Raw genomic sequence first — 27,024 nt, 5'->3', positions numbered from 1 at the left:
TGCTTACAGTTGACTTTTTATGTACCAAATTACATACTTGGACTTAACTATTTCTATGCATGTATGAGTTATGACTAGGGAGACTATCAAGACTCGTGGAGGCTGCCGATACTAGACACTGATACTTTTATATTTATATAATTTTATACATCAAAAACGGTATTGGTACTTGTGACTATTGGTCGGAAAAAAAGTGGTGTTGAACATTCCTTGTTGTGACAGACTTTTACAAAAACTGGAGTGTAGTATGAGGTTGAAACCAAGGGTAGCAACAATTTGCGACAGAAAAGCCAGGAAAGGACAGAGAGCGTGACTTGAGCATGAAATGATACTTTATACTTTAAGTATGCGTGTTTTTGGGAGGGGAACCAGCAGCCAGGTGTTGAGAAGCGAACACATGATGAGCCAATACATTTCTGTCTTTGATGCTGCTGACATGTATAAGAAAAAGAATGTGGGCTTTAAAATTTGCCAGAAGTCCAACTCCATATTTCCAATCCAAACATCTGACATAGGAATGAGACCGCCTGTGTCTACTAAGGTCAATATGCAGACATATTAGCCCGCCGGGCCAAAACAGCACTCTAGTAAACAGATCACAGAGCAAATGTAGAGCGCCACACCGCCTGATGGTCTGCGCGTTTTGGGGTATGGTTCAGCGAAAGATGAATTTTAAAATCTGGTACAGTGGTCGTTAATTGTACACTAGCATACAGTTGCAGCTCGCTGTTATTTCAGCTGCTGGAAGGCTGGCAGAGCATCAGTCCTTTGCATCGATGCGAGCCGTAAAGCTTCTTTGGCGTGACGACTGAAATGTTAAACTCATGGCGGCACGATGAAATCCATGCAAACATGATAAAAAACCGACCAGGAGGCTGTCTTAGAAGTTTCCCCGAACAAAAGATGAATTGTTGGTTGGCATCTTAGTGATCCCTAAATACAGTATGTACCTAATCCTTGCTATTTGAAGTATTTGTAAAGTGAATATAAAAATGTCTTCTAAAATTGATACACCAAAGAGTGTCGTTAACAACGCTGCTAAATTTGAATGATTGATTGCCATGCAAATCAAGCCCTTGTCTCTGCTCTCAAATGATTTGGGCGCTGCAGAATAGATTCTGTGACTCACTTAACAGGTCTGAGGTTTCACTCTAACTCGCCCTGTAGCAGTTTCCTTCCAATGCCTATGATTTCCATCTGTGACAATTTTCCCAACCACTCTTAATTCTAATTACCATTGCGTGGATAGGATGTTTCAATAGTCCTCCAGCCTACTATTACTGATAATTTTGTCTGATCAAACCAACCACATGTTGGCCTACCGTCGTCACAAACATCAAACAGTGGCAGAGAATGAAAGGGAAGATGTCAGCGAAACAATTTGGGTTTGTCGGGAGCGGAAATTTGGAGAAAGAACATAGCTTAATAATACATTTTCCATGTTGTGAGGACAAAAATCTGAGATTCCATTTTTACATGAAAAATGGGAGCCAAGATTGATAACAGCATAAATCTTGACCAAATTGTTAAACCTACTTTTCAGTAGTGTCTAGTGCAACATAGTGGACTCTAACCTTGACAAGTTTTGCCATCTTGGCTCAGTTTGAGTCCAGCAGGACAGCGGCAGTAGAAACTTCCAATGGTGTTATAGCACAGAGCTTCGCATCCGCCATTGGACTCCTCGCATTCGTTCACATCTGACAGGAGAAATAAAATGAAAGAGTTAATATCCTGCTCATTAAATTGCAAACAGATAAGCCACAGTGAGGTTAGTATATTTTTTCAGCAGAAGCCAAAATTTTAGGGTCAAAATGGCTGCGCCAATTTTAAGAGTTGATTAAAAGAGCTACTGGAAATCCTGAGCAACTATTCCAATATTAACATAAAATTACCAACGAAAGGAAATAAGACACTTGTAAATGTTGTTTCTGTGAAGTTCGTTGCAAAAGTGCCCGTCCAAAAATCACGAGAAGCCCCCTTTTTTTTTTCAGTCATTTTGCTCCCCAGCAATATCACGCCAGACTTGTCATCAAGTCTACCAGATCATATCTTTTCCCTTCCAGACAGCCCATAATAACTGTCTTGATCCAGCTGCTGACAGTGAAGCATGCGCCAACATTGCACATGGCAAATTACAACTAAAGACAGGGAGCCTTTATTATCCATTGAGACCTGCAAATGCAAAAAAAAAATCTTTTGAATGTGTAGACTTGATGAAACGTTATCAAAAGGGGGATCTTGAAGTAAATCCTGCAGCGCATGGAGTCAATCAAGAGGCAACTTACACTCACCACCAATTAGCCTGAACATTTTCTCAAAGCCAGAAGAAAAAGAATGAAGAAAAAATTAGCCGCCAACTGGCTAGTGGAGATTATGCCTTCAGTTTGGGACATCTGGAAGCTAAAAAAATAACAATGATTCCAACTAAATTTGTCACGGGAATTCTATATATAAGCTTGATTTAAAGTTACAGTTTGTAATTGAGACAAGCAGTTGCATTTTGTTATATCATTGGTGGTGTGGTGGTTCACACAAGAGCTTTGTTTTGCTTTTTCTTTGGCTTTTTGTCTAGCAGTTATGGATTATGATGGCAGAAATATCAAACAGAAGATATCACATAAGGGTGAAGTGAAACTGCCTCATGCAATCACAGTGCAGCTCAGCTTAAGGTGAGAGGACATCATGGTTAGTGAATGTCAAACACGTGAACTATTCTGGGCCATAGCAAGGGTTCACTTTAGCATACAAATGGGTGAAGGTGCAGAGCATTGTTCTGGATAAATAGCACACCATCCCAAACATCATTAGGAGTAAGTGCTTACTGATGTTGTGTCTTCTTTGTAATGAAACGCAAAACAAACGGGACTGAGAAATGGCTACAAAAAAGTGCATTTCACCACATTGTACATTGTGTTCTGGAAAAGAATGAAAAATAAATAAACTGGGTCTAAAGATTTGATTGCACGAAACTGCGACCCCCGCTCCCTCTGCACAGTCAGCTGCAAGCTGAGAGGGTTTACATTCCAGCGCTGCATTGTGCGACTTCCTGCGATAAGGACCAACGCCACTGTTCCCGGGAGGATCGCACTAATATCCCGATTGACTACGAGTTGCTAAGAAAGAGCCCCAGAGCAGATATCATCTCGGGAGCCACGGGGCGGAAAATTGCAGCATTCATGCGGGATGAGGAGTGTGTTCTGTGGGAAGGAGGGAGGGGGGCGCCATGGATACCACAAACCAGTTTCCTCTTAAGAGTCTAATCAGAAAAGATCTGCTGCGAGTCTTGCATTTCAACTTGGCGTGACGACTATTTCCTTTTGGCAAGATACGTACAAATTTGCGAAGTGACAAACGATGTTGTATTATTAAAACATCCTGCCTGTTTAAATAAAATGTTTGTGGACGGCTTTGGTCAACATTTAGCAATTATTTAAGCACACTAATGACCCTCTTTAAACAGTTGTGGTTGGTTGGTTGGTTGGTTGGTTGGTTGGTTGGTTGGTTGGTTGGTTGGTTGGTTGGTTGGTTGGTTGGTTGGTTGGTTGGTTGGTTGGTTGGTTGGTTGGTTGGTTGGTTGGTTGGTTGGTTAGTTGTGACTGACATAGACTACACGCTAACATGCACTCATCCATCAATTTTCTAGGGTCACAAGGGTCTAGTTGTCAGTAACCGTCATACCTGGACAAAATCCTCACTGAAACTAAAAAACATGTAAAAGTAGCACCCAAAGAAAAAAATCGCATTTTCCAACAAAGGCATCTCAGTCGTGTAATTTCACACTTGATGGGTGGGCAGGCACTCCAGAGACCCAACTACATGTAGACAAGCCACGAAAAAGTCACACCTCCCGTGCCTATTAAGGAGCAAACCATCCGTGAACTACAGCTGGGAATTGGACTGACTCTCTCTCAGGAAGCACATCTTCACGTCTGACCTGCCGTGCAAGCGACCCAAGGAAAGTTTATTTCAACGGACACGATTCCTTACATTGCATTCAGCAGTTTGACCTCAAGTACTGAAGTAATAAAATAAATATATAATTAAATAGACTTCACATAAGGAGTGCATGAATGTCAATTCCTTTGTGGATAAGCAGATGTTGATGACATAAAAGAGAGCAGCCACTGGAAACTACTGGCTACGCTTTTTTTTTTGTCCCAATAAAAGAAGCACACTTTAATTAAACATTGCCCCCTGCTGCTACATGAACACACACGCAGGGTGCAGTAGAATTTCCCCTTCACTGTTGTTGATGACAGCAAAGTATTTATCATGCATAATTATAAGACCTAACTGATGCTGTCTTTAATTCTTTATGGGTGCAAATGGATGCTGACAATATTTAATTGTGGAGTGAGCTCTTGTGAATTGGTGTTATAGAAATATTATATTTGTATAATCTAAGGGCATACATGTGGAGATGGTGTTGGCTTTTTTTTTTTTTAATTTGGAGTTGTGGAGAACAGGAAATGTGGACATTTGTGCTGAAGCTCCACAAGGTTTGCCAACTAAGCACTCAGCTATCAGGTCACTGGGATAAGCAGAGAATTAAAACAGTCGTATTTGTGCAACTCTTGTTCCCAACACGAGTGGTGTTAAGTTACAGTGAGAAGCACTTAATGCGACGAGACTAGAATTTTACCCTTTACTCCATTTAGCTGCAATGGACAATTTTGATTCTGCCCTCAGTCTTCTTTGAGTAAAAGTCATCTTCTGACTGCTGTATGCATGCAAGCATGTGTATGAACATCATAAATGGACATTTCCATGTCAAAAGTGTTTCTGTTCCTAACAAGCAGCTGTCGTTACCTCATGTCATTTTTTTTTTGTCTCCCCCTGTAATTCCGCTACAGCTGGATGCCTTTAATCCTCCACGCACACGTTCACATCACCTTCTTCATCTCACACATAAGTTAGAAATGTGTGAGGTGTTTTCACTACATCGCCAAACTATGCCCTTTAAAAATGAAGATTCCCCAAAGGTTCCTGACTTCTCGTGCTCAATTTTACGGTCAGTGAAAGTGAAAGAATTTCATGCCTGTGGACCTCGCGGGGGTTGTCCTTTGACCTGTTGCGTGTGCTGTATCAACACTGTACCTGTCGGGACCTGCTGCTCCTGACTCTGACCCTGTAGCAGCTTTTTGGAGTGTCTGGGACACAAAACACGAGCTGAAGGAATCCAGAAATGATTTGTTATAAACCTGTCTACATCCGTAGACCGGCTATATGGGTGAGATGTACTGCAGTGGCCATTTTGGTGGATGGAAAGTGGCCTGCGGCCATTTTGGCAGCCAGTCACAAAACGGACTGTCATGTCCAAATTACATAGAAGGAATAAACATGGAGACACGAAGTCTCGCTCCGTATCTTTACGTGTTCTTCTTCGCAAATTTACAGTTGTTCCGCTCTATTTTAGAGACGTACGTTTTAATGGTCTTATTATAAATTCAGCCTTATCATTTGGTTGTGTTAAGATGCTTTGATTCCTGCTTATATCAGCAAAGTCAGCACATCAAAGATGCGGAATGCATTGGATTTATGGTCGTTCATACGGCCCAACGAAAGGGGGTCCTTGGTTGACGACCGGCTTGTGTTCAAGGGCAACAATGTCACCGGCATTTATATTTATGTTGAAGCATGCCGTGGTTTATCACTAACAGAGATGTAAAGTCATCATTATAGAAAATGCGGAAAAGGCCAAATGATGGTGTCTTGAACTGGAGTACACTCTTGATTTTGAGGTATGGCTATGAGCAATGGATGTAAAGCAGAGCCCCCCTCCTGTGACAGAACTGAGATTCCAATGGGTGTTTAAAAGCACTTGTGACACGTGAATCTGTCGCATCACATTTCTGTCAGATTAGCATCTGCTTTTCGTGGCTTGCAAAACGTCAGAGATTTGCCCTGTGGCGACCTTCCCGTGCCAGGATAACACGGCAGATAGGTGAAGTGCTTGGTTTAAAACGCTAATCGGGAGAACAGAAGACGATACATTGGATGTCGCTACGGATGTTTCCAGTCGCCCTGGCTGATGATTTCTACCATAATGATATTTTGCAAACCGCTGCCACGTCTGATTTGCACATACTTGAAGGCCTTGACGCCTGCAGCATGACCGAGAGCGGCCTTTCATCACCGACGGAGGCTAATGAGACAGAGCGGGAGCCCAGCGCACAATTATGTCAGATTAGGCTGCTCGGCGGGAAGTAGCAGCAGGTAGAAAGGCAAATCGCACCCTCAGAGCACAAAGCGGTTCTCTCTCATTAGCGCCTCACGTCACTGGACGGTGGGTGTGAGGTTGGAGACACAAAACATTGAAGTGAAAATTTTAAATCCTTAGTCCCCCCCCAAAAAAAAGCAAGCCCTGCACACCCCCACCTCAACATCCTAAAATAGGAGGTGTACCCCTTCCCTTAAAAACACATAATTAGTAGCAGCAACCCGGTGGAAAATAAGAATGCGAAAATGCCTGACTCAGCGCCTACAGTGCATCTGCTTGCTTTCAGCTGCCTTGCCAGTCACGCTGCGCTGCCTGCTAACAATATGCAGATTAAAGCTCCTAATGTCCAAAACAGACAAGAGGTCAGTGACTCTGAATGGTCCATTTACGTCGCGATTTATAACAATTGCGCTCGCCAACGTGAATAGTTACGAGCTAGCAACATAAATTCTCACCCTGACCTTGTCCGGCTTTCACCCTCTGTTTGTGTGTTTATAATTAGAAACCCCAAATGTCATAACTCAAGCTAAGTAAAACAGCAGATGTCTCAGATGGAGCCTGTTAAAGTCATTCCGATGAGGCACAATGCTTCGGAAATATTCCGTTATCAGCATTTTTGTTGTTTTTTACTAACATATAAAAATAGTAGTCAAGTTCGGTCGTCATAAGACAAGCTAACGTTCGGATGTTTCGGCCTCTCAGCAGCGGATGGGCTCGTCAATCACATGTGACAAAGTTCTGGAGAGCTTCATGGTGTTTACAAAGACTTTCATGGTCACATTAATCCTGGGTAGAGGAGCAAAATGAAAGCACACAGTATTTCCCGCTTGATGCAAGACAGGAAACATTTTCGATGCATAAGCTGCCATCCCGCCTACGCACTTAAGAGTTAGATATTCATCATAACAGGAGAGTAATAGCATTTAACAAATGGCAACAATCAGACATTGGAAGAAGATGCACATGTGGCTTTGATTTTCTTCCTAATCCTCAGTCAAGTGTTAGGCTAGCACAGCATGAAGGTTCCGCAAATGTTTTTCTTGATCGCAAGTAAAGACAATTCAAGAAGTTTGGGGGTGGGGGGGATATATTTTCACAATGGTCCTTATTGTGGGCATAAACATTCAGTAACTGATTAAATAAATATTTGTGCATGGCAGAAATTTGACTGAGCTCAAAAAGTAATGCTGATCTTCTAAGTGGGTGCAATTTATTTTGTGCGTGATTTCTCAAACCTGACTGATAAAATATACAAAATAAACAACAATCTTCTCCAAAATGATCAAAGCCAGCAATTTCTTTTACAAAATGTTTTTGTTGGATTTTTATCTTCCGCTAACACCATTTTCTTCAAAAGTTCATTTCGTGCTTGGTCTACTCTTCCAAATGACACTTGAAAGGCGCAACTTAAATCCAAGCAATCACAATCCATCACTTTATTATTCCACCCAATTGCAATGTGTCATCATTACCCTTGGAACTCATGACAGGTTAAGTGACATCACGCACCAAAAAAAGATACACAATCCTGACCCGGCGTTCCTGAACCGTCTTGTCGACGAGGCCGCGACAGATGTGAGGTCACGCTGACCTTGACGAGCCACCTTTGACCGCCGGAAATCTAATCAGCTCATCCTTGAGGTACGAGTGGATGTTTTAAGAGATTCTTCGACCCTCGAGAGACTGGGATAGGCGACTTGAAAGAGCGATGCCTCCGGCCATGGCGACCACAAAAACACATGCCTGAGCGTACAGAGGATTCATTTAGAGAAGTAGGCGAGCATTACAGAACTAGTCGGTCTGTCTGCATTGTTGAGTTTAGGGCTGGTTACAACAGGTTGAGGAACAATTTGACCGAGGAGAGACCACTAGTGAACCCTAAAGTAATTGCACAGTAGAATGTCTATTACAGGTTGAACAGCAAAACATCTGAAATTAGACTACAGTAATGACAGCTAGAATCGTTCGGTCTTAAAAATGCTTACGCTGCATTTTCTTTTGCCTTGCTGTTCTTGACGTTTCAAGTGAATGTCATGAATCGAACCAAGGATCCTTTTTTCAGATACATTACTTTTGAGGACAAACAGGAAAAATGCATAAATTCTTTCTGAGATACTCATGGAATGCTCTCTCAACATCATCAGCGTAACATCTCAATCGGAAAATTACCCCCATTTGCAATAAAAATGTCAGTCAGCAGCTCATGTAAGATATCAACAGTAAAAAAGGCATTCCATGTATCTGAACCCATAAAAGTAAGTACAGTCAGGAGGTAATTCACTCCCAAATTCACTAAAGCTTGAAAGATAGTGTGTTTTGTGGCATCGCAATGACCCCGGCAAGCGGCCCAAATCGTGATTCATACAGACATAAATGGCATTATCAAGAAACAAAAACCTGTTCAAGGCGCAGCTATGAGAACAGCATCGGGTTACGCAGTCTGTCATGACTGTAAATGTCTACTGTCAACTTCGGTATCATCGCCTCATATTCATGTCCCATAACATTCGAAACAATAAATCCGTTTTATGTTTTAAAGCGCTTTTAGTTTGCTTTCCCAATTCGATTGTGATGGTAGATTTGTAGCGCTATTACGTCTGAGTCTGAGGTCTAAAGGTTTTGGAAGCTGTTGACAAAAAAATATTTAATGAGCCACAGGTCGCATACTGTTTTGGGACTATTTTCAATGACTTCTTTTGAATTGATGCAAAATAATAATAAAAAAAAAAGTGAGTCATGCCAAATGGTCTAAAGACAGTCTGCTCTACAGATGACTGAAAGGATTTAAGTTTGAAAAGTTTCGAGACGAGACGGTTAATCTTTTAAAAGAAGCAGGATTTGCTGCCTTTAAAAAGTCTTAAGAAGCCCACCAACTCCTTCTCGTCGTGTCACCACAGACTTAAGGTAGAAAGCGGTAATTATGCCACTGCACTGTACATCACTTGGACAGAATGACAGCCTGGTATAACTATTGAAAGCAGCAGTAGACTAATCGCAGACTTTGAAAACACATGGGCACACATGGCATAAGCAGACGTAAATTACAGCATGCAAACAAGGGAAAACCACATGAAAAAAAAGCTGTAAAAGGTTAGTGAATGATAACCGGAGCAGCGTCTGTTGCTATTTTAAACAACAACACGACATTGCGTGACAGGCAGCGACTCTTAATAGACAATAGCTGCATCATTTGACAGGTTTAGCTGATTGACTGCATCTGAGAGACATTTTCAGTTTCTCAGTAGGTGCTGCTGTTTTGGTTAGCAACAGAGTTCAAAATGAATTGAGAAATTATAGTTAACACTCGTTTTCTTCCTGAAAGGAATAAAAGATAGTGTCTTTGGTGGCTAAAACTATTAAGGCAATATGTTTCTACCAATGGTAAAAGTGTAGCCTAGTACTAGTACTTCATGTGTCAGGGAAGTGTGCCTCCACCTCCTCAACTCAAATGAGAGCGGGAGATGAGTTACAACCGCAACGTTCATGGATAGCAGGCACGTGTTTACTAGAAATAAATTCAGCACCCATATTCTATATCACCCCTTCGCCATATGCTGTGTCACATTAAAAAGGAAACATTAGCATCGTGGACGTGCCTTCCCGTGGATAATCAAGCGTGAAGTAATCGGAAGCAACTCAGCTCGGCTTAGGTATCGCTCACGGCTCTGATCACATAAACGGACTGTCACTGCCGGATTGCCTAGGCTTGATCACGAGCGTCTTAACAAGCGCGGAGGGGGCGAATGTTTGTGGTATGGTGTCATGAAGACATGTGCTGCACCGCAGAGCTCCTGAAAAAACAGAGCAAGGTGGATTTGTCGCCTCAATGTGATCCGAGAGTACAGGGGGATCATTCTCGGACGCTGTCGACATTTGCAGGAATTTCCTGTCGTGTGGTGCGCTATCAGGAAAAAACAACAACCGAGACCTCCGCTGTTTCAGTTTAACAGCCCAAATGCAACAATGCGGTCTCTGTAGATAAAATGTTTGCTCTCTTGGTCAAGAAGCCAAAATGCTGAGTTGCCAAGAATTCCATTCAAGTAGAGAAAGAGGACATCCATCCGGTTTATTTTGTGTTTATTCTTATTTGGGTCGCGAGTGAGCCGGAGCCTACAACCTGGACTGGTCAACATGTAAACGAACAACCACTCACATAATTCCCCGAAATAGTACTCCTAAGTCTGTGAGAACAAAACAGTGAGGAATTTAAGACTGTCTGTGTCTGATCTATGCACTAAACTAAGAGCCAGAAAGAGAAGGATTTGCTTTCCCGCAAGACAATATTGCCACTGTGGACCTGGGGCCTTCTGCTGAAGATGCAGTGATGAGTCATGAGTGTTATGATCAAAACATGAGTGATTTTATTTACAAACACGCATGCTAGATTCAGTTAAAACTCGAAATTGTCAATAGTCACTAGTAGACTTGGATTTAACGACTCTGCATTGAAATTTAGAGCTTGAAGTCAACGAATTGTAAATCATACTTTTTTTTGCATCTGGTTTTCCAGTGTGTCAATTTACGGAGGACTTTTGACTTGCCTGTCTCTTACTGACGCTTGTAAAATGTAATTCGCTGGATTATAAATCTCTGTGTGGTGAATGTGAAGATGAATAGTTCCAGGCGGTGACTATTATCCAATAAAACACGTAACTGCACATGTTCTAAGAAATATTTCATATACTGCTGTGTCTGTGTGAATAATACAGTGAGGAATTTAAGACAAGGTGCACCCTGTCTGATTTTGATATAAGACGTTTTTTTTTTTTTTCCCCCACCACAAGACAACATTGCCTCTGTGGACCTGTGACCTTCTGCTTGCAAAATGTTCTCACTTCATCATATTGTCATCATCAACACAAGTTGATCTTTCACCATCAGCTTCTCATTAGTGGGATAGAAAAACCTTGCGCCCGTGCCCAATTTTAAGACACGTGATAGATAAAGTGCATCGGAATTTCAACTCTGGAACGCCACTCACCATACTGGCAGCTGGGCCCGTTAAAACCCGCAGGACACTCGCAGAGAGAATCCTCTCGACACTGACCCCCGTTGAAGCACACGCCGTAGCTGCACACAGCTGCGTGACAAAACACAAAAACAAGCAAGGTAGGTGAAACACTTGGCTGATGTCACAACACACGGCAATCAGAGCCTTATCGTCAGCCTGTTGACTCCTCACTACAGCGGGACTTGGAAACTCCTCCAGAATCTTCACACGTTACTTCCACGTGAAAAATTCTTGCCTTCCCACAAGGAGATTAGATATGAGCCGAACTTTTAGATGAATGTCGCTGACCCAGTGGTAATGCTAACATTCTAGGAGATGAACAACAGGTGTGCTAAGCTCCAATAGCGGTGCTACGTGAAATATCCAAAATGTCCTTATTAAGGCTTAACTAACTATTTGGATTTAGAGAGACATCTGTTTCTCTGCAAAGGGAGTGTAAACGGTGCTTTAGGGTATTAAAAACACACGTTGGATGAGGTGTCTTCACAGCCGGGCTTTAGGGGTATTCATGTCAGCCGGGGGGGAATCACATGGCCACACATCGGAAGAGGACACGACGTGGAGGTCTCTAACAAGCGCAATTGAGTGCAGACCTTGCGAGGCTCCACAGAGGCCAAGGCTCCAGCCAGCCAAAACATCCGCATTTTAGCAGGCGTCAGATAACGGCTGAAAACTCGAGACGGTCATCATCACTCGGACACAAAAGATTCGATGCTATTGGTTAGCCTGTCTTTGGTGTTTTGCATTATGTGTTAGCATTAAGCTCTATTAAGAAGAGAGAGAACATACTAACTGCATGTGAGAGCTGAGATTCGAACAGCTTGACTGTGAGGCAGATGTGCGAACCACTCGGTCATGGAACTGCACACTTGACTTGCTTGAAGGTTGACTGCTTTCCAGCCAATCGCAAATTACAGTTAGACAACCATTCACACTCACATTCACACCTATGGGCAATTTAGTTTTCATTTATTTTACCATGGATAAGGGGGGGGTTGTCGGCTTGGGCCCCATCCTGATTAATCTCCCCTGAATTAAAAGCCTAAATGTGGCATTCAACGTGGCATAAAAGTCACTCTCATCCGTCACAGGGCAAATCTGCACTTCACTACAAAGACACCTTCTGCGAGAGGATTAGCGGCGTCCGCAGAGAGCGCCGGCAGACAAAGCGGGGGCAGCGGCTCGTGCTGAGCAAACCCAAAAGCCTGAAGCAGGTGTCGCTCTTCCAGCGCACCAAGGGGATGACCACATCGTCACAGTGGCAGCCCGGTGTTTGTTTAGGCTCCGCTGATCTGTTTAACCCTCAGAGAGCGGTCCGGACAGCAGGCGGGGGCCAGTTTCGGAGGCCAATTGAAAAGGGGCTCTTAAGTGGTGCCCAGAGATCTACCCTGTACTTTGAGTTTTTGTGAAGCTACATGTGAACACCAACGTGCTTCTTTAAAGCTTTTAAAAACCTGTAGTTACAAAACTGGTAAATGGTTACTTTGGATAAACGCACGATGACGATTCGAAAGTGGGTAAGTTGGCGATGTTCAGTGGTCTGCGGTTGGTCTGTTGTAGCCCGACTGTACAATGGGTAAGGTGGATGTTTGGTTTTAAGGACCTCGTCTTCATAACATACCTGTGACATACTTTAACTAAAATTACCCAACGTTAACTAAAGTTAAAGATACGCCCATTTTTGTCTCAAGTTCATAACTGTTCACCAGAATATACACACGACAAAATGTTTAGGAACCCAAAGTGTCAAAATTTCATTGTAAAAATTCAGGACAAAGATACGGATATGTACGTAGATGTGACGAGTAACTAGGCTGTATATTCTCTGCATTACATTCAAGTGCAAATATTCTTCATTTATTCAGACTCATGATATGTCACGTATGTATTGTTGAGTTGGGTCTGTTCAGTATTTTTCAGAAATTCCAGTCACACAAATGTCTATGCATTTGGGTCGGCGCCTATTTGCGTTCAACTACGAGCGATGCCGTCGCTCCGAGTGCCAACAGACTGTTCTATGATACTTACATAAAGACCACCCATTGCTAGACACCGTACCATTTCCTTTGTTTGGAGCACTCGACCTGTTTCGCATGTACTACCTCTGCCAGCTCGCTCCTGCCACAAAGGAAGGCCAGTTCCCATTCACCATTTAACCAGAAGGACAAACCGGTGGAGCTATTGTTCTGGACCCCCCCGACCTCTTGCCCGGCCCCCTCCCCAATCACCACCACAAAGCTATTGTTGCAATCAAACAACGTAACCACTCGCTTCCACTCCTGGTTGACCCCGTTTATGCTATGCCGGGCCCGTGGCTCCGGGCAGAGGCAGCTCATTTAAAACTCTCAAGTGGAGGAAGTCGCCATCTCAAAGTCAAGTGCTTTTCACTCTTCGTCAGAAGCACGTTCAGCAATCGAAACAATTGGAGTCGTCTCGGAAACACACAAGAGTCACCTCGGAGATGTTTAGAGGAACGGGGGGGTCTGCACTGTGGCCTTCAAATGTTTTAAAAGTAAGAAAGAGACAGACTGACTGATAAATAGAGTAACAGATTGATTTTTTTTTATAGTTCTAAATCATCTGTTTTGAAATTTAGGCCACACTAAAAGGAAAAAATAGAGGGAAAAGTCAAATGGGGGAACAATTCATAACATGAAAAGGCATTTCTTATCAAACCCAAGCTGCACTTTTTTTAGAAGATTTTTTTTATTGATTTAGCAAATTAGATTTTATTTAGAAAAAGTGTCTTTTCAGTCACAAAGTAAAAGGACTACAGAGTCGATGTGTAACATTATGCCACGAAACCTACATTTAGGCAACTACAATGGGGTCAAAGATAAGAAGGAAAATGGCTAGCTAATGACAGATGTTACTATGTGACCTTCAGCCACTTCTGAGCCTTTATGTGTGCTGGACCTACAATGTGATTAGCCAGCCCCTCAACTGCCTCTCAATAACAGCGCATCATCTGCCTAATGAGCTCACACTGATTGTTTGGGAGGTAACACTCACACACATATACACGCACGGAAAAAATGAAAATATCGCAACACGGTGGGAGGATCGCAGGGCAATCTGGCATTTATCCTGGTTCAGCGGCTCGGAGAAAGAGCCGATTAGTTCATCCCGTCTCCAAGCGCTGAAACATATTTGGTTACGGAGATAAAAGCCCTTTCGAAGGGGCAGCCATTGTACCGCGAAAAGAGGAGATAACCCCCTCTTGTCTACTCGAACGAGGGAGACACTGGGAAGTCCTGACTCTCCAAGAATGTCTTTTAAGATCATTTGTTGGTGACAGTGTTAAAACACAGCAGACTTGGTTAAGGAGGACCAATCGTTCCCACAATAGCAGGCTTTGGCTTTTAGCAGTTGCTCATTAGCCTTGTTTAAACAGAACAGATTTAGTATATACAGAAAATAGGCAGGAAAATTGGCAATTGCCTATTTAATGCAAATTCCGATCATTTACAGAACCAGGCATATTTTCACAAAGCAGATAATTGTTGCCAGACAGCAATAATGGCTTTCGAAAAAGGGTGGCAAAAGTAAGTGTACTGTCAAGTATTAAACTTCACACCCCTGCCCCTGGCAATGTGGAATTTCCTTAAAGACATGCGGTGCCGCCTTGTTTGGCAGGCAAGGCAGAGAATTGAGGGGTAGACTTTGTCCCAATCCCATTCTGTTTTGGTGCTGTTCATACAGAAGGGCGGTTGAGTTAAAAAGAGCAAAACACAAAAAGTGGGGGTTACGATACGCCAACTTCATCTCAAGGGAAACATGTGAAATTGATAAATAAAAGGCGTGGTGAGTCTACGTGTGAGTGTCTGGGCGTGAGCTGCGGTCGCCAGCAGTTCCTGCACGAGTTGATTTTACTGTCGTTCACCCAGCGCTAAATGGCTAAGCACAAACCATTGCCTAAAAACTCATCTACATGATCGTTAGATGGATATTTTTCATATGAACATCGTACTTACGATAAAGGCAACCGGCTTCACCATTGAGTTGAGACCATCCGGAGCAGCACTTGTAGACAGTGTTTTGATCCTGTCGGTACATTTGTCTGTACGCGGTGTAGTACGCCGTCCTGTCAGCATAACACAACACAAGCACTCACAATAGTGAAGAATAGACCTGCTATCAATCAGTCAATAATAAAGAGTTGTTTTCTCAATGCTTTTATCCGCCACACATTTCCCAGACACATCTGATTCTTCTTTGGAGAATGGTGTCGGATCCCCTCTACTTTTGGGACCCCTCTCATTGCCGCACCGCCACGGTCATTAAGCCTCGTGACAACATGCTTTTGTTTACAGCAAGTAATTGTAGCCCTCAGCGGCCTTCAAAGCAAGGAGTGAGAAACTCTGACGTGGGATGACTCAGGCACCGTGTTACCATAAGGACTCTTTGTGGAATGTTGACTGTGGAGACTTTTGTGTTTAATAGCTGGTTGGGTTGAGTGGGGGAGAACTGGGAGTAGTGGGGGGGGTTACACCTTGCACTTAAATTTAAGACGACTGTCATTAGAGAGGACAAGTCCGTGAGAGAACAAGAAACGTGAAAAAGATGAAGGGAGGAGAAATGATGGCAGGATTAAAGAAGTGATGTTCCTCACCTCCTCTCATATCCTAAACACCACGACTGTCCCACGCAGCCTTGCTTCCACACTTTGACCATGCGTGTGAAAGCCTGCACGCACGGCTGCCTCTGGGCTACCAGCATCATCTCCTGCTCCATGCAAACATTTGGCCTGCGAGGAAAGGGAGGAACATTTTTAAGGTGTCAAAAGGTACACTACAAAGCCATCACTGAGTGGGAGATGAACCCACACTTGCTGTGACCCATTCAACTTTCATTAGCAGCATTTTTTTTTTCTAGCGCACACAGCAAGCAGGACAGGTGGCAGTCTAAAGTAAGACAGTCAAGTCTTTTTAAAATAGCCGCGAAGCCGAGTAAGGAGGACTTAGAATAAGCAAACGTCACACGTTGAACCCAGAACCTCACAACTGTGAGACATGACGTGCAGATTACTAAGATTTTAATTGCTCTTATCCTTTTATAATATTTTAGTTTTTTCAAATTTGATTTTAAAGCAGTAAACAACATGTTTAAAACCTTCCCTTGGCCAACTTGTGCTTGAGGGGCACTTTATTATTATTTTTTACTAGTTTTAAACCAAAACAAATGCCAGGACATGTGAGATTAATAAAAATTTTTTTAAAAAAGTCCATGTTTGTTTTGATTACGTCTCATGTTGTTATTGGCCATAAATAATGTAATTCTAATTAATAGCCAATTAACATCAAAGGAAAATGACATTTTTGCTCATTTTAGCATTTTGCTGACATTTTTATTTTATCAATAAACTTTAAGATTTAATTGGCTTAATGAATACATTTGTTGCATTTGTTAGTGTTACTAAAACATAATCAGCTAGTGGGTTTGCACAAACGCACTAGTCCGACAAGAACCTGTTGCATATCGTGCAAAACACAATAATGGAGTATACCGGTTACTTACATGGATGGCTGAAGCCTGTTGGAGTTGCCATACCGGTCGACATGGGCTCCTTGAACAAACACTAAAACCAAAAATAATAAAAACACACTCTCCATAATCCTCCTCCTCTTTTTGGTTTTAAACACGCGATTTACTCACACGCGCGCTCATGAGTGTAAAAATGACCAATTAACGCTCCAAAAATAAGGGTTTGAAATTTTGTTCAGACACGTGAAGTGATGTTCTGCCTGGAAATGAGCCAATTATTCCAAATGATGACGTAGCCAATAAGCGCATGGATCAGCTTCCACGCTTGTGTGCGTGACACACTGTGTGCCAGAAACCAGACAGCAAACAGAAGCGCATCCACACTTGCTCCCTGCAGATGTTTCACGAAGGGGAGAAAAAAAAAAGTCGTGGAGGAGGCGCCCTCCATTCACTTGGTAATGTGTGTGTGCGTGTGTCCCACGCACACACGCGCACACACTCTGCAGTGCGCAAAATGCACTGCAAACACTTCAACCTGTTTATTTAGGTAGTAAAACAGCTTTTAATTCTTTAAACTGATGTTTGTTTACCCTTACGCAAAAATAAAAGTACTCAAAAAATATTTCAACCAAATATAAATCAGTGATTCTCAACTTAGTTGGTCAGGACAAAAAAGTGGGTCAAAGATCCATTTCTGGTGGCTATTTAAAAATTTTGTATTGTGAGTTTTTGAAAACTGTTTAGAAGTGTACCAAGTTCGCACATGGAATGTGCATAAGAACTATTCTTAATCACCAGCAACTCAGCCTTCGGTCATAGCTATCAATAAAAAATAGCAAAATGTATTATTAAAACCATATACAAATCCTAAAAGTTTACAAGTGACATTATTATCAAAATGCCATACAAGAAAGTTTAAAAAGTGTATTTATATAATTATTTTGCCACCCTTAGATGAAAGTAATTCCGAGCCTTCCACAAAGTCCTCTAATGGCCAGTTTGTGGCGTGGGGGCAAACAGCTGACTGTGCGGTCAAGAGGTCGGCGGCTGCCGCTGTTCCTGTAAACAAAGCTTTCATTGCTCACATGTGTGCTCGTGACCCCCAAAGAGAGGCGGGTCACTGCTGAAAGGCCCTCAGAGGACACAGCGTTAGCTACATGACATTCGAATTAGGACACAAGACAGATAATGACTCTGCTATTTATACAAACTGAAAGGTGCGAGTTCGCACAATGCAAAATAAACGAAAAGGCACAATATATATGACAGGTAGCCCCACAAGTAATGGAGATGATTAATCCAAGGTTATGATGGCTCCATACGAATTCAGTTGGGCCAAAATTTCAAGTCAAGACGACGAGCAGGCAACACCGCTGAAATAAAGCTATTTGGCTCCCTCTAGTGAGACTTTAAGGTGTAACAGCTATCTGCCAACTCCAATGGAGGTGGGGTTCCTCACATGTAAACTTTGAACAAAACGATCAAGCAGCTCGACTCATCTCGCCACGCAAATCCCATTTCACAGCGAGCGCGCTGTGCGGTAAGCTTACCTTTAATTTTGTGCCTTGTTGGAACATGTCAACGACGCGACTGGTTACGTTGCTTGGCACCAATGCCTTCGGAGACCGGGCGGATGCAGAGCAAAGTCTGGAGATGACCAAGACGTTCCTGGACTGCGGACACACACAATTGGACACTGCCTTCATGTACATGGACGGAAAGTCGGAGAGCATCATAGGAAGCATGAACCTCCCCAAAATAGGTCGTGTAGAAGACTATGATGGAGTGTTTCGTTCTGCTCTTTTCTTTTCGTCTGCTGCAAACAAACGTAGCAAAAATAAATGCAGACGTGCCAAACACCAGAAACAAGTCCGATACGTAATTTGAAAATACACATTGTAGAAACTGAAAAATGTACGCTGCTGTTAACTTGTGTTTTTATATTTGTTCATACAACATATGGAACTTATTGTGGTTTTCCTTTGTGTGATTGCAATATGTAATATTGCAAGTGGCATACATATTTTTATTGCTCATATTTGCCGGAGCTGATACTGCTACTTCTACTTGCAAAATAACAAGATTTCCATTTAGTGTTTGCTGCACACATAACCTGTATCTCTTGCAATTTAAAAATACAGCATGCATTTCTGTAGATATTTCCACAAACTAGAATTGATGGATGGGTGGATAGATAAACAACTACTACTAAAAAGTAGCAGTTGCAAAACTACGTCAAACAAACAAAATGGAGTTCTGAGATAACCGGTTTTGTTTCTTTCTTTAAATGCAGTCAGCATTGCCACCAAGGCAAACCCGTGGGACGGGAAGACGTTGAAACCGGAAAGTGTGCGCGCTCAACTCGAGACTTCCCTCAAGCGTCTGCAGACAGACTGCGTGGACCTCTTCTACCTGCACATGCCAGATCACTTCAATCCAATTGTGGACACCCTGCGGGCTTGCGACGAGCTCCACAAAGAGGCAAACAAAACTTTTTATTCAGAAAGCAATCATTGTGACAGTTCCCTGTGCAGTTAATAATGATCTTAAACATTTCTCCCTCAGGGGAAATTCAAGGAGTTTGGACTGTCCAATTATGCATCATGGGAAGTGGCTGAAATCGTGTGCCTGTGCAGACAGAATGACTGGATTGTGCCCACAGTGTATCAGGTCATTCAATTTGCAAAAGGTTTTATTCCGCTTAAATATTGTCCCCAAATCGATTGAAACTTAATACACAATACGCACACAAAAAATGCAAATATAAAAAAATCTGGTCGGCTGGAATATTATTGGGTTTGTTTTACAGATTTTTTTATTGTTTTTTCTGCTACCTAAATGATTGTCACTCATTTTTTGGGATAATGAGTTAAAAGTTATCTGCATCTTTTGGACAGAATTTCCAAATGCTGTGTTAAAACTACTGGAATAGTAAAATAGTTCCAATAAACAAAGTGCTGCATTTCACAGGGGATGTACAATGCCATAACCAGACAAGTCGAGACAGAGTTGCTACCCTGTTTGAGGTACTTTGGGTTGAGGTTCTACGCATACAACCCACTCGCAGGTATACTACCAGTTGAAAACAAGTCTGCCATTACCGTTTCACATTTATAGTCCAATTACAATTTGTAATCTTGTTTTTTTTTTTTTTTTTTTTTACCCATTAAACATTCTCTTTCTCAAAAACGACTTGGCAAGACTTCATGAAGTTGATGTTTGGATTATGTCTGCTAGGTGGCCTTCTGACTGGAAAGTATCACTATGAAGATAAAGACGCATCTCAGCCAGCAGGAAGATTCTTTGGTCACAATTGGGCTGCACTTTACAGGGACAGGTAAATTTCAAGTCTTTTAAATTTCAAGTAATTGAAAGATTTAATGATTCTTAAATGTTGCCACTTTAAGAGGAGAAACTTTGTTCTAGTTAGTAAAAAAAAAAAAAAAGAAAAGTACTTATCGTTTTTCATGTTGTGTAGGTACTGGAAGCAGAGTCACTTCCAAGCTATAGAAGTGGTCCAAAAGGCCTTGGAGGTAGCATACGGGCCAACGCCGCCCACTCTGTTGTCTGCCGCCATGCGCTGGATGTACCACCACTCCCAGCTCAAGGTGTGCAGACACTCACGGATCACTACAGGTGCGTACAACTACCATTTGAGATATCGTAACATGTCTTACCCGTTTTAAGGACGAATTTGGTGACGGCGTCATCATCGGCATGTCCACGGTGGAGCAGCTCAGAGAGAATCTGGCCGCTGCGGAGGAAGGGCCTCTGGATGAGAGGGTGGTGAAGGCCTTCGGGGACGCTTGGAACGTGGTCGCTCACGAGTGTCCGAAATATTTCCGATAGGTGCCGAAAGATGAGGAGTTAGGGACGTTGGGCTTTTGGGTGAAATTTAGAAAATGGATGTAAAATGCACTACAAGATTTACAGGGGAACTTGAGTTGGACCTTCTGTAAGTGTCCCAAGTGTCATCAGCAGGTTGCAACAGAGAGACAGGAATATTTGGAGATTATTAATCCAAGGTTATGATGCCCCCATATGAATTCATTTGGGCCAAAATTTCAAATCAAGACGACTAACAGGCAACACTGTGCTGAAATAAAGATATTTAGCTCCCTCTAGTGAGACTTTAAGGTGTAACAACTATCTGCCGACTTCCAATGGAGGCGGGGTTACGCACATCTACTTGTTTCAACGACGCTGAGCCATACGAACTTTGAACTAAACGACCATGCAGTGCGTAATAACAGCGCGACTCATCTCGCCACGCAAATCCCATTTTATAGCGAGCGCGCTCTGCAGTAAGCTTACATTTAAGTTTGTGCCTTGGCGGAACATGTCCATGACGCGACCGGTTACTTTGCTCGGCACCATGGCCTTCGGAGGCCGGGCGGACGCTGAGCAAAGTCTGGAGATGACCAAGACGTTCCTGGACCGGGGACACAAACATTTGGACACGGCCTTTATGTACATGGACGGAAAGTCGGAGAGCATCATGGGAGGCATGAACCTCCCCAAAACAGGTCGAGTAGAAAACTATGGTCGACTATTTCGTTCTGCGCTTTCCTCTTTGTCTGCTGCAACCAAACGTAGCAAAAATGAATGCAGACGTGCCAAACACTAGAAACAAGTCCTATAAGTAATTTTAAAATACACATTGTAGAAACTGAATAGTGTACATTGTTGTTAACTTATATTTTTATATTTATCCATACAATATATGGAGCATATTGTGTTTGTCAAAGTTCTCCATTGTTTTGATTGCAAACGCGCTGTAATATGCAAGTGACATACATATTTTTACTCCACACTGCTACTTCTACTTGCAAAATGACGATATTTCCATTTAGTGATTGCTGTACACATAACCTGTAGCGCTTGCAATTTAAAAAATACAGCATGCATTTCTGTAGATATTTCCACACACTAGATAAACTACTACTACATGTAAGTTGCAAAACTACAGTACTGCAACGTGAAACAAACAAAACGGAGGACCAGATTTTTTTTTTTCTTTAAATGCAGTCAGCATTGCCACCAAGGCAAACCCGTGGGACGGGAAGACGTTGAAACCGGAAAGTGTGCGCTCTCAACTGGCGACTTCCCTCAAGCGTCTGCAGACAGACTCCGTGGACCTCTTCTACCTTCACGCGCCCGACCACGTCAATCCAATTGTGGACACCTTGCGGGCTTGCGACGAGCTCCACAAAGAGGCAAACAAAAACTTTTTATTCAGTAAACAATCATTGTGACAGTTCCCTGTGCAGTTAATACTTATCTTAAACATTTCTCCCTCAGGGGAAATTCAAGGAGTTTGGACTGTCCAATTATGCATCATGGGAAGTGGCTGAAATCGTGTGCCTGTGCAGACAGAATGACTGGATTGTGCCCACAGTGTATCAGGTCTTTCAATTTGCAAAAGGTTTTGTTCTGCTTAAATACTGACCCCAAATCGATTGAAACACAATGCGTACACAAAAATGCAAATATAAAAATCTGGTCGGCTGTTATTACTTTTTCTGTTCACAAGAGGGCGTGTTTTTTCTGCTACCGAAATGATTGTCACTCTTTTTGTTGGATAATGAGTTAAAATGTATCTGGATCTTTTGGACAGAATTTACAAATGCTGTGGTAAACTACTGGAATAAGAAGAGTTCCAATAAACAAAGTGCTGTGTTTCACAGGGGATGTACAACGCCACAACCAGACAAGTCGAGACAGAGTTACTACCCTGTTTGAGGTACTTTGGGTTGAAGTTCTACGCTTACAACCCACTCGCAGGTATACTACTAGTTGAAATGGAGTCTGACATTACCGTTTTGCATTTTTAGTCCAATTACAATTTATAATCTTTTTTTTTTTTTTTTTACCCATTAAACACTTTCTTTCTCGAAAATGACTTGGCAAGACATCATGAAGTTGATGTTTGGTTTCTCTCTGCAAGGTGGCCTTCTGACTGGAAAGTATCACTATGAGGACAAAGATGCATCTCAGCCAGCAGGGAGATTCTTTGGTAACAATTGGGCTGCAGTTTACAGGGACAGGTAAATTTCAAGTGCTTCTTGTTTACTCTGCCTCCACCCAATTTTTTTTTCATTTGCTAGTTGAAGGTTGCTGTCATTTGATCAGAGATTTAATGATTCTTAAATGTTGCCACTTGAAGAGGAGAAACTTTGTTCTAGTTTGTAAAAAAAAAAAAAAAAAGTACTTATCGTTTTTCATCTTGTGTAGGTACTGGAAGCAGAGTCACTTCCAAGCTATAGAAGTGGTCCAAAAGGCCTTGGAGGTAGCATACGGGCCAACGCCGCCCACTCTGTTGTCTGCTGCCATGCGCTGGATGTACCACCACTCCCAGCTCAAGGTGTGCAGACACTCACGGATCACTACAGGTGCGTACAACTACCATTTGAGATATCGTAACATGTCTTACCCGTTTTAAGGGCGAATTTGGTGACGGCGTCATCATTGGTATGTCCACGGTGGAGCAGCTCAGAGAGAATCTGGCTGCCGCGGAGGAAGGGCCTCTGGATGAGAGGGTGGTAAAGGCCTTCGGGGACGCTTGGAACCTAGTCGCTCATGAGTGTCCGAAATATTTCCGATAGGTGACGTAGAATTAGGAGTTAGGGATGTTGAGCTTTTGGGTGAAATTTAGAAAATGGACAGAAAATGCACTGCAAGCTTTTCAGGAGAACTTAAGTTGACCTTTTGTAGATGTCCTAAGTATCATCAGCAGGACTGGAATACTTTTAAAAATTTAGAAACGGTTCAATTAAACTCACTTAAAAAGAAAATAAATACCACCCTAAAGCCCAACATCTCAGTCTTTTTGAGGGTTTTTTTTTTTTTTTGATAAATGTGAAATGGCCTTCGGAGGACATTATAATGGTTCTCACTTATTTTCAGATCAAACCTAATTTGACTTTTCACACGTTATCCTCCCTTCTCCTTTTCAGTCTAAGCCAATTGTAAAATGAATTGTACAGCACACAGTTTAGTTTTCTAAAACGGATGACATTTCATTTTCATATTTCATCTGATTTCTAATGAAAGATAGTGCAGTTGGCATGTATATTGTGACGCATTTCTCCGTGCAAACCAGTACTTCTTTGAGCCATATTTCAGTCCAGAGCCAAAAAGGTCAAGGTAGAAGATGTAAGTACATGTTTTGGGATGGCAATAAAACATGTCCAGATTATTTCAAAATCCTGATGTGAAGTATACAAATAAAAACAAGATGAAGAAACAAAAAAACCTGACATCTTTCACTTTCCTTCCTCCTCACATTCTAAGATCTCAAACGTGCTCGTCTCTCAGAACCATGCTTTGTCGATAACCTAACAATTTATATGAACAAAATGATGTTTTTTGTTATCCATAAAAATAAATCTACAATAAAAACGATCAGTACTAGGTGCAGCTTGTTTTAAAAGTAAAGTTCTTCAACACTCATAAATACTGTACAGCAATATCACTGCTGGTATCCCAGAGTCTCCTAGACACTTAATTTTTATGATTTTTAATTTTAAAATGTGTAGTTGGCATTTCAAATACGAACCATATCTCAAAAACAAAAAAAATCATATTTTGAGAATATTTTAGTCCAGACCTAAAAAGTTAAGTTGAAGTATGTGTGTACATGTTTTGTGGATGAAAACAACACTATGGTCCAGATGATTCCGAAATCCTGATATGATATTTAAAAAAAAAAAAAAGAAAAAATATGAAGAAAAAAAACCTGCACAATCTCCTTTCAATCTCCATCCTCCTCCTGCTCGTCTTCTTCGCTTTTGTTGTCCTCGATGTCCTGCTTGGGCTCTTCCTGGCCCTCAAAGATCTCAAACGCGCCTGTTTCAGAGCTCCACATGCATTTGATCGTCACTTGGAACTCTGCCATCTCAATACCCAACAATTTCTGTGTACAAAAACAATAAAAAAAAAAAATCCAGGTTAAAAAATAAATAAATAAGTAAATCTGTAATTTGGCCAGGTTTGTTTGCTTGTTGCGGTACCACCGTACCATATTCTGTCATCAACTCACCAGAATACGCGCCTGTTCAGGGGTAAGGATATCGCCATGCTTGCAGACTGTGTGGTCCTTCAGTAGTGTCACCACACCTACAGAATAATAATAAAAAAACTAAATACATCCACATATCCATAAAAAGTCGGTCTGTTATTTGCTGCATATCCGTACCCTTTTTGAGCGCAGTGGGGAGGCCCAGCTGCCTCAGCTGAGGCTCCATTGAGTGCGTGAAGTGCTCCAACGGCCCCTCATCCAGACTCACGTCCATCTGAGCCACATTACCTGACCGTGCATAATCCATCTGTTTGTGATGATTGAAATACCTGTGAGGGGGAAAAAAAAAAAAAAAAAAACACCCACACAAATTATAAATCGGCATTAAATTCAGTCAACCTTGATTAGTACAGTATTATTCACATTAAAATATGTTGCCCCTTATATTTACTATACTAGTAATATATAAAAACATTTTTTTTTTTTATTAACACCGTTTTACAATTAACGGCTAGTTTTAAAATATACGCATTAAAATCAATGTAAACAAGCATTCTCTGCTAATACTACAAAACTACTTATTTCCATTCTTTTTTCTATGAACACTTAATTTTCAAATACTTCCCCACTTAGATCTAAGTTTAAAATATGTTCCTATAATAAAGAGAGAGACAAATATTAAGAATACTGTATTGCATATTGCACTAGTAGTAATGTTTTAAAACTTTTTGTACGATTTGCTTACTCTTGCACCTCCTCCTTGGTTTTATTAGTGAAAAGTACTCCCACTTCGCCTCGTAGATGCTTGCTGACCTGCAAAGATGACACAAGGACAAAACCCTAATAGTGAACTGTCAAGCAACAATTTTAACGTTACCATGACACTTATTTTGACTGATGATTCCTACCTGACATAAATTGTCCCTGTATTCATCAGTTTGTCCTTTCCCAATGGCAATTATCATGACTTTGTTTTTTCCAAAAAAGAATCTGTGGGGGAAGAGGGGGATTAAAAATAATTTGTAAAATGTCAATAAACAATTTTGAATGATTAGAATGACTCATTTCTTAATAAGGATGAATATTTGCAATTGAAATGTTTGACGAGATTTCACAGTTTGTACCCCTGCTTCACAAATATTTATTTAAATATTTTGGTTACCTGCTATGTTTCCAGGCTGTCCTGATGTCTTTCAGTTTATTATTCCTCACGTTAGCCACGGAGAAGATGAACAAATATTTGTAGGTGTCGACACATTTCCGTAACTAGAGGGACAACATAAAGGCAAATCAGATGGCAGCGTATTTACAGATCAGTCATTGAATGATTTACCTCTTCTATTAGTTTCTGTTTGGATTCGAGTCCCTTCTTAGCTGTTTTAGTCAAAGAAACTGTGGGGAAAATCAAATGAATGTCATTGAGTGAATCAGAAGAATGCAACAATACTTACACTACTAGCGCAGATTAGCATGCGACAGTCCTTTCTATTTACACTGAGGCATCAGTTGCTCCGCTTGCAAATACAGTACAACAAGTTTAGACATTTAACGACAAACATGTTTTTGTACTTACTTTTCTTGTCCCTCTTCGACTTAGGCATGGTTGCTTTCCACGACGCGCACGTGAACGTAAAGGACCCTGAATGTTTCCCTCAAGTGAAGCTTGCCCACAAGTGCCTGACTGAAAATGTATATTTAAAAAAAATATATAATGTTAAATTTTAATGTGCAGCAGATTCAATAGTTATCACTTTGTTCTGTATGTTCTGTTTTCCTATTCCAAGCGAGCTCGTAAATTCAACGGCACTATGTAACTTACTTTTCTCATTTAAGTTGCTGATGCGACAAGGGGATACCGTCGTCTGCCTGAGCGAAAAGGAAATAAATGCTTTCACTATCGCATTGAAACGCTAGGGGGAGCTCGACTACACGCATGAACATGCACGGAAGCGTACATGTAAGTACAGTGAAGTATACTGCAGCACGCCCGCAACTCTCGTGAGGATGAGCAGTTCGGAAGATGAATGATTTGTTTAAGATTATTACAATGTCTGCATATTTAATTTAGATTACAATGCTACAAAATGTAATTTAATCAATTAGAATGCAGCGAGACTTCAACATATTGTTAAAATCTTATTTATTGACACTGTAAACATCACTTATTCTATACCTCAATTCAAAGTGTTACGTGTTAAAAATAAAATAATAATGTAATGTATTTTTTTAAATCAAAAGCAAACCAAATGAAATTAACACTGCAATTTGCAGGGTGTGTGGAAAGTAGCT

At 41.6% G+C, this 27,024-nt stretch overlaps 4 protein-coding genes across 6 annotated transcripts in view; 2 read left to right on the top strand and 2 right to left on the bottom strand.

Annotated features, from left to right (window-relative positions):
- megf6b (multiple EGF-like-domains 6b) overlaps positions 1 to 18,408 on the bottom strand; it is a 32,301-nt gene extending 13,893 nt beyond the window's left edge. Inside the window, exons 1-6 of one of the 3 annotated variants that reach the window (XM_049733979.1) lie at positions 18,266 to 18,408; positions 16,749 to 17,774; positions 15,844 to 15,978; positions 15,206 to 15,315; positions 11,202 to 11,300; positions 1,575 to 1,697 (exon numbers count right to left, since the gene is read on the bottom strand). In XM_049733979.1, the coding sequence (XP_049589936.1) occupies positions 1,575 to 1,697; positions 11,202 to 11,300; positions 15,206 to 15,315; positions 15,844 to 15,978; positions 16,749 to 16,843 (562 nt within the window). In that variant the 5' untranslated portion in view covers positions 16,844 to 17,774; positions 18,266 to 18,408. The remainder of the gene's footprint in view (positions 1 to 1,574; positions 1,698 to 11,201; positions 11,301 to 15,205; positions 15,316 to 15,843; positions 15,979 to 16,748; positions 17,775 to 18,265) is intronic. The other 2 variants (XM_049733980.2, XM_049733981.1) reach the window with 2 other exon arrangements.
- Positions 18,291 to 20,839, top strand: LOC125977481 (aflatoxin B1 aldehyde reductase member 2-like). The gene is made up of 7 exons (XM_049734002.1): positions 18,291 to 18,477; positions 19,009 to 19,196; positions 19,281 to 19,385; positions 19,686 to 19,782; positions 19,953 to 20,052; positions 20,194 to 20,323; positions 20,403 to 20,839. Exons 1-7 carry the CDS (start codon positions 18,291 to 18,293, stop codon positions 20,562 to 20,564), a joined length of 969 nt encoding a protein of 322 aa, XP_049589959.1. The 3' UTR covers positions 20,565 to 20,839.
- A 43-nt stretch (positions 20,840 to 20,882) lies between these two features.
- On the top strand, positions 20,883 to 23,969 carry LOC125977480 (aflatoxin B1 aldehyde reductase member 4). Its single transcript, XM_049734001.2, has 7 exons — positions 20,883 to 21,241; positions 21,744 to 21,931; positions 22,017 to 22,121; positions 22,403 to 22,499; positions 22,663 to 22,762; positions 22,950 to 23,079; positions 23,159 to 23,969. Exons 1-7 carry the CDS (start codon positions 20,950 to 20,952, stop codon positions 23,318 to 23,320), a joined length of 1,074 nt encoding a protein of 357 aa, XP_049589958.1. The 5' UTR covers positions 20,883 to 20,949; the 3' UTR covers positions 23,321 to 23,969.
- Positions 23,970 to 24,218: 249 nt separating this feature from the next.
- On the bottom strand, positions 24,219 to 26,429 carry mrto4 (MRT4 homolog, ribosome maturation factor). Its single transcript, XM_049734003.2, has 8 exons — positions 26,309 to 26,429; positions 26,069 to 26,127; positions 25,898 to 26,001; positions 25,644 to 25,725; positions 25,481 to 25,548; positions 24,913 to 25,064; positions 24,757 to 24,833; positions 24,219 to 24,630 (listed from the first exon to the last, which is right to left on the bottom strand). Exons 1-8 carry the CDS (start codon positions 26,334 to 26,336, stop codon positions 24,469 to 24,471), a joined length of 732 nt encoding a protein of 243 aa, XP_049589960.1. The 5' UTR covers positions 26,337 to 26,429; the 3' UTR covers positions 24,219 to 24,468.
- Between the last annotated feature and the right edge of the window lie 595 nt (positions 26,430 to 27,024).

Source organism: Syngnathus scovelli, chromosome 11 (genome assembly GCF_024217435.2).
Source record: "Syngnathus scovelli strain Florida chromosome 11, RoL_Ssco_1.2, whole genome shotgun sequence".
Taxonomy (NCBI): domain Eukaryota; kingdom Metazoa; phylum Chordata; class Actinopteri; order Syngnathiformes; family Syngnathidae; genus Syngnathus; species Syngnathus scovelli.
This window is presented reverse-complemented; position numbering and strand designations above follow the sequence as displayed.

Bases quoted from the DNA above. Each gene is read 5' to 3' on its own strand.
- LOC125977481 (XM_049734002.1), top strand. From the start codon at position 18,291: ATGTCAACGACGCGACTGGTTACGTTGCTTGGCACCAATGCCTTCGGA. The intron at 18,478-19,008 runs GTCGTGTAGAAG...CTTTAAATGCAG, and splicing joins CATGAACCTCCCCAAAATAG to TCAGCATTGCCACCAAGGCA. The intron at 20,324-20,402 runs GTGTGCAGACAC...ACCCGTTTTAAG, and splicing joins ACCACCACTCCCAGCTCAAG to GACGAATTTGGTGACGGCGT.
- LOC125977480 (XM_049734001.2), top strand. From the start codon at position 20,950: ATGCAGTGCGTAATAACAGCGCGACTCATCTCGCCACGCAAATCCCAT. The intron at 21,242-21,743 runs GTCGAGTAGAAA...CTTTAAATGCAG, and splicing joins CATGAACCTCCCCAAAACAG to TCAGCATTGCCACCAAGGCA. The intron at 22,763-22,949 runs GTAAATTTCAAG...CATCTTGTGTAG, and splicing joins GCTGCAGTTTACAGGGACAG to GTACTGGAAGCAGAGTCACT.
- mrto4 (XM_049734003.2), bottom strand. From the start codon at position 26,336: ATGCCTAAGTCGAAGAGGGACAAGAAAA. The intron at 26,002-26,068 runs GTAAATCATTCA...TTGTCCCTCTAG, and splicing joins AACAGAAACTAATAGAAGAG to TTACGGAAATGTGTCGACAC. The intron at 25,065-25,480 runs GTAAGCAAATCG...TCCCCCTCACAG, and splicing joins ACCAAGGAGGAGGTGCAAGA to GTATTTCAATCATCACAAAC.